The sequence below is a fragment of the Sinocyclocheilus anshuiensis genome, unplaced genomic scaffold (assembly GCF_001515605.1).
Source record: "Sinocyclocheilus anshuiensis isolate Anshui unplaced genomic scaffold, SAMN03320099.WGS_v1.1 scaffold1459, whole genome shotgun sequence".
In the NCBI taxonomy this organism is placed as follows: domain Eukaryota; kingdom Metazoa; phylum Chordata; class Actinopteri; order Cypriniformes; family Cyprinidae; genus Sinocyclocheilus; species Sinocyclocheilus anshuiensis.
Window position 1 is genome coordinate 8,843 of NW_015539921.1, and position 7,104 is coordinate 15,946.

At 35.3% G+C, this 7,104-nt stretch overlaps 1 protein-coding gene across 1 annotated transcript; it reads left to right on the forward strand.

Annotated features, from left to right (window-relative positions):
* Window positions 1-4,602: 4,602 nt before the first annotated feature.
* Window positions 4,603-5,772, forward strand: LOC107686532 (homeobox protein vent1-like). The gene is made up of 3 exons (XM_016483568.1): window positions 4,603-5,028; window positions 5,118-5,311; window positions 5,518-5,772. The coding sequence occupies exons 1-3, from the start codon at window positions 4,626-4,628 to the stop codon at window positions 5,731-5,733; spliced, it is 813 nt and encodes a 270-aa protein (XP_016339054.1). The 5' UTR covers window positions 4,603-4,625; the 3' UTR covers window positions 5,734-5,772.
* The last annotated feature ends 1,332 nt before the right edge of the window (window positions 5,773-7,104 follow it).

Below are 7,104 nucleotides of genomic sequence, written 5' to 3' on the forward strand. Positions count from 1 at the left end.
ACTTTGCTTCCTTTGATCCTGTAAACAAACGTTGGTTTTCACGAGACTCACCGGCGCATGCGCAGCGCTGACCTCATACGTCATCCTCTCAGAGCTGCTTCTGTGTACAACTGCTGGCGCAAGCTAGATTAAAGTGATTATTATGTTTTAAATATGGATATTTTTCTTACAAAAACACATCGATTCGCTACAGAAGGCCTTTGTTAACCCCCCCGGAGCCGTGTGAGACACTTTTTTTTTATGCATGGGCGCTTTTTATTTCACTTCTTTTGGACTGAAGCAATGCAACACCCGCTGACTGCAATGATAGAGCTTGAAAGATCAAAGACTATTTTTAATATAACTCCGGCTGGATTCGTCTGAAAGAAGAAAGTCATATACACCTAGGATGCATCGGGGGTGAGTAAAACGCAGACTAATTTTCATTTTTGCGTGAACTAACCCTTTAATATCCTAATGATTTTTGGCATAAAAGAAAAATCTATCATTTTGACCCATACAATGTATTTTTGGCTAATGCTACAAATATACCCCAGCGACTTAAGACTGGTTTTGTGCTGCAGGGACACAAATATTATAGTCTGGATATTTATAGATTTATTGAGAATTATTGAGAAATGATTCATTATATTCATGCATTTTAGATAAGATTCAACCGTTTGTGATCGAGAAGCTTGAAATAATGCATTATAAACTCCTCTAGAAAAATATTATGCTTTTAAAAATAGAGTAAACGCAATATATTTCTATACAAATCTTAGGAAATTGTGACATACTTTTGCATAAATTTCAACATAATTGAACTCATTGCATTTGCATTTCTCCATTTTGTACTGCACTTTACATTGGGACACATTTATTTCACTGCATGTTTTAAAGTTCAAGAACACGTCTTTTGCATTAAAATTGAATTAAACTCACTGGTCACACACTGTAGAATGTGAGAATGATTTCTAATCTGTTCCCAGTTGCATTATCAATAAGATTTTTTCTTAACTTTTTCTTAACTTGTTCCAAACGTGTATGAGTTTCTTTCTTGTGTTGAACACAAAAGAAGATATTTTGAAGAATGTTGGGAACCAAACAGTTTTTGGTCCCCATTGACTTCCATAGTATGGGAGAAGAGAAAAAAGTTTGGTTACCAACATTCTTCAAAATGTCTTATTTTGTCTTTTCAGGTTTCTAAATAATACTTTAGATTTGAAGGGAACCAGTTAATTTGCATGTTTTACATCTGCAGGATTACAAACTTACTAAATTATATAGGTGTGAATAGCCCATTAATCAGGTGTAGACCTAATAAATTGCATCGTATTGAATGAAAGCTTCTCGTTTTGATGCAGTGTGTGCAGAATACAGTTCTAGACATTCTCCATCTTCACCTTTGACGTGACATACTAACAACCATCATTTTATGAGATTTTTTTTTTTCAGCCTTTGAATCTGATGGCTCCTCGGCTCATGGGATAAAGTGACCATCAGATGCACAAGTCAACATCTCAGAGGAAGCAGTAGGTCATCTGGGTATTGTTCAGGTACTCCACACGGTTAAAAGTTTGGAATAATTGATTTTTTTTTTATGTTTTGGAGTCTCTTCTGCTCACCAAGGCTGCATTTACTTGATCAAAAATACAGTAAAAATTGTGAAATATTATTAGAATCTAAATCAGCTGTTTTCTATGTGAATATCTGTTAAAATGTAATTTATTTCTGTGATCAAAGCTGTATTTTCAGCATCATTACTCTAGTCTTCAGTGTCACATGATCTTCAGAAATCATTCTAATATGCTGATTTGCTGCTCGAGAAACATTTCTGATTATTATCACACTTGTGCTGCCCAATGTTTTTGTGGAAATGGTCAAACACTATGCTTTTATTCTGCAAAGATGCATTAAATTGATCAAAAGTGACATTAAGGACATTTATAATGTTACAAAAGATTTATATTTCAAATAAATTCTGTTCTTTTTAACTTTCTATTAATCTGTGAATACTGAAAAATAAAATGCATCACAGTTTCCACAGAAATATTGTGCAGCACAACTGTTTTCAACACTGATAATAATCAGAAATGTTTCTCGAGCAGCAAATCAGCATATTAGAATGATTTCTGAAGATCATGTGACACTGAAGACTGGAGTAATGATGCTGAAAATACAGCTGCGCATCACAGAAATAAATGACAGTTTAACAGAGATTCACATAGAAAACAGCGGTTTTGCATTGCAATAATATTTCACAATTTTTACTGTGGTTTTGATCAAATAAATACAGTATCTGTGAGCAGAAGAGACTTTTTCAAAAACATTAAAAATATATATTATTCCAAACTTTTGTCCTGTATAGTGTACTGGACGTTCACGGAATTATGAAAAAAAAAATGCATGCATCATTAAACTGTAAACAAAATATCTGTGTTTCTAACATGTCGGTAGCTGGATATGCACATTTTTATACAACAAAAAGCAGTATCGCACTCATCGTTCATATTTTATTCTGTAACCGCAGCACGCTTGTTCAGGTGATCTTTGCAGAAAAAGTTTTCTTTAAGATCCACACAGAACTGCTCGCTGTTCTTGGATGTCATCATATATCATATCATATATGCAAATTAAATAATGCGCGTTTGAGCTCCGCGTTTGTTTCGGAGTCTCACGCGGAGGAGAGGAAGCGCGGCGGATCAAAGCGCTTCAGATAAAGGCTTTAATTGCGACTCAAACAGCTCGAGCTCCTGCACTACATAGATCACTGATAAAGGAAACAGTCAACATGCCGTTGTCATCATTGTCCAGCTAAACGATCCTTTCAAAGGCTCTGTCTCTCATCCAGACATTCAAATACAGTCTGATAACACCAAATCCCTGATTACTGCAGACCTCTGTGCCATGCCATCATTTCTGGTTTATCACCAATATTATTGAATCACAGACAGTGCGATTTTGTTTCATCATGAAACCTCAAATAAGCATACAATTGCATGAATACTTTTGAACTGATTTGTTATATTTCCCTCCAAAACGACCTTTTGGCATGTAATAATTTTTATTTTGTTTATTTCAAAATTGCCAAAGCATCATATGCACTTAAAAAAAAAAGAAAAAAGTAAAGACTAACTATTTAAACTTATTGATCTCCAGATTCAGCTTTATTGGTCCGTTAAAAATAAGATTTACCAGTTATAGCATGAGTGACATTAAGCATGCATAAACCTACGTGCACATTTGTGCATATGCATGATTAAAATTGTATACAAAATAAAGAAATCAATGCAAGTAAATGGTTGCACAGTTTTGAGGTTGGTGCAATGAGACCTGTTCACTGTCTCCGAGTTGTTGTGTTGAGTCAGTGGATCAGGCTTGAGCTTGTCCGGGTGTGAATTAGCATTTGAACTGCGGGTCAATCAAAGTTAATTGTGTTGCTACTGTAATCCCTTTGATCGTGATGTTTGCCGACCGCGCCAAACGCCGCTGTGATGGACGGTACGTGGCGCCAGAGACTCCACAGGCAGCAGCATGTGTTAAAACACCACCATTTGAACTACAGTCGAATCAAACACCACAGTACAGAAACACAGACAAATAGCAGCAACTATTGATTTTTTTTATTTTTATATTCGAATATATATATATTTTTAATCATAACGAATCACTTTTTTTTCTAATCGCTGGATTGATCATTTTCCACTGATGTCACTACAGAATAAGCCCTAAAAGCCCAAAATATGATTTAGAGGCTCGTATACGCAAAGTTAGTCAAACCCAGAATTTAGGCGCAGATGTTGAAAAGTGCTGTAGAACAAATAAACGATTTTCTCTATTGGCTATAGTTTTCGTTTTTATATTATTCTGACTATTTCACTTTTTTTTTTTACAGTAGCCTAACTTTTTGTTTCGTCATATAATTTACATTTATTTAAAGTTATATTGAGACGATTAAATGAACACGTAAGCAGGTAATTCTGAAGGCAAAAGTCAAATAACAAGGAATTAACTGGGAAAAAAATACAATTTAAAAGTTTTACTGGCCATTTGAAGCCTGTTGTGACATTATGAAATATTATTACAATTTCAAATAGGCCTACTATTTTTCTATGCAAATATATTGTAAAATGTAATTTATTTCTGCGATCAAAGCTGTATTTGCAGCATCATTACTCCAGTCTTCAGTGTCACATGATCTTCAGAAATCATTCTAATATGCTGATTTATTAGAAACATTTCTGATTATTATCAATGTTGAAAACAGTCGTGCTGCTGAATATTCTATTGGAAAACGTGATATATATACGCATATTTCGCATGATAAATAATGCAAAATAAGTCAAATACAATGATTTATTATGGGGAAGATGTTGACAATTGGTGTAAAATATTTAAAAAGTTTTACTAATCATTTAATGTCATTGTTTTTAAGTTTCTTGGCTTTAAACTTTAAAATTCTATTATTAAAGCTGCAGTTTTCGCCATAAATGCGCCACTGGGATCCAGTTGTTCTGACACTCCATCTGTGTTTGGAGAGGATGCAGACAGCTGGATGAGCCAGAGGTTCTCACAGACAAGCTGGCGCCAGGCTTTCACACAATCACAGGATGTGTAAAGACTTCAATAACGACCCATTAGGCCTAATGATTGAGAATCGATCAGGCGTTAACTCCTCCATGCATATGTTAATGTGGTGCCGGGACGGGCTTATATATATGCATGCCGCTTCTGGAGGCCTAGCAGACAGTCTTGGATTTTACTGGGATAGATTGACTTCCTCAGACAGACAGACAGCAATCATGCTCAAGAAGTTTTCTGTGGACTGGCTCGCCCAAAGCTTTCACGATTCGGCGCATCTGGAGGTTCTGGAGCCGGAGAAGACGACGCACAGGCCGCACGTGCCGTGTCTGGTTCAACCGAGACCTCCAACATCCTACGACAAGGTTTATCTGCAGCCAAAACCAAAGGTTACCAAAGTTGAACAGAATCCAGAGACCATTAAGGAGAATGAGGTCATGACTCCAAGACACTGCTCATCTCCAAGCTGTAAGTATATGCGCTCAATGCATTTTCGATTGACTTCCATTAATGTAAATGGGCACAGAGCGTGTTTTAATGTTATATTTCATGCTCAGTTTCAGAAAACAGCGGCTATTCGTCCGGTTATGAAAGCGAAGCGGCCGCGTCTGAATGTGCGTCGCGCAGAATCAGAACCAAGTTCACTCCGGAGCAGATCGACAAACTGGAGAAAATCTTCAGCAAGCACAAATACTTGGACGCGGGAGAAAGAGTGAAAACAGCGTTGAAACTCAATCTGTCAGAAACTCAGGTGAGACTATTCTCTTTATTTAAATGCATCATCGAGAATAAAAAAAAACTTCCTCTTATGCGTTGAAAAAAAGCTAGTAAATTTCACAAGTAACACTGAAATATTTACCTATAAAGCATACCCCGATAATATTTGAAACGATTGGAAAAGTCGCGTTTTGAGCAATGGAACGATTTTTTTAAATGTATCTTTGTTTTGTTCTGCAGGTCAGAACGTGGTTCCAGAACCGCAGGATGAAGCTGAAGCGGGAAGTTCAGGAGATGCGCGCTGACTATCTTCTACCTCAGATGGTGCTTCCGGTTCAGTACCACTTCTACGACAGACAGCGACTTCCGTTTCCGCCTCACGGCGCGCTGATGCATCAGATGATGCCGCACGTTCCTCATCATCACCTCATGATGCCGAGGCAACATTTCTACTGAAGACAGACACCTTCCTTTATAAAACACTTATATATCACATTCTGTGTGCAATATGTGTACAGTTATGCTTTGTAAAAATAGTGTTTAATTAAAAAGAAGAGTTTATTTATTATCAGAAATAAAGTATGTTTTATGCCTAAGTTTGCTTTACTGGTGATTTGTTCGTGTTCAAGTTAAAGCAATTCCAAGCTTAAAGTTCACATTTGATCTGAAGTGAATCGATCTGAAATATCTGTTGTTCAAATGCGTTTGATCTCAAGCGGTTTCCTTTGAAGTTAAAGGATACTGTGACACTCACTGATCCGAGTGACTGTTTAAACTTGATTTAGGAAGTCAGTGTTTTCTTGGACTGCTCCACATACATTACGTAAGTTAAAGAAAATATAAATATATGGCTGCATTTATTTGGTCAGAAATACAGGAAAAAATACAGTTATTGTGAAAATGTTTTTTTTTCTAACCAGAATTTTTTTTTTCAGGATTTTTTGATAAAAAAAAAAAAAACGCATTTATTCGAAATAGAAATCTTTTGCAACAATATACATTACCTTTCAAAAGTTTGGAGTCAGTATTTATTTTTTTTTTAATAATGCTTTTATTCAGAAAGGATGTGTTAAATTGCTAAATAAAAAGTGGTGATAAAGACAAAAAAGATTAACAGATAAAAAATATTTATATTTCAAATAAATGCTGTTCTTTTTAACTTTATTCATCAAACAATCCTGAAAAAAGTATCACAGGTTCCAAAAATAAATAAAATAAAATAAGCAGCACAACTGTTTCCAGCGCTTATAATAAATCAGCATATTATTATGATTTCTGAAGACCATGTGACACTGAAGACTGGAGTAATGATGCTGAAAATACAGCTGCTCATCACAGAAATAAATTACAGTTTAGAGTATATTAAAATAGAAAAACTTTATTTTAAATGGTAATAATATTTTCCAATATTACAGTTTTTTCTGTATTTTTAGTCAAATAAATGCAGCCTTGATGAGCAGAAGAGACTTCTTTAAAGCACATTAAAAATCTCACTGATCCCAAGCGTTTGAAAAGCAGTGTATTTAACTATTTTAAAACCCAGTTCAGGTTTGAAAACGAGTGAATAGCGATATATTCCTCTTGATATTAGTGACTATGGTGTATTCTTTATGTATGAAAAACATAGCATAAAGCATAGCATTAACAAACTCATGAATAATATAGTTTAAATATAGTTTATAGTCAAACTAGTTAAACATATGAGTTAGAGCTGTCCCACACAGAAACCTATAATGCAGCATCAACACTTTTAATACACAGAGAACAATATGCGTGTATATCGGGGCGTAGCCATCATTTCAGAAGTGAGGGGGACAGAAATGTTAT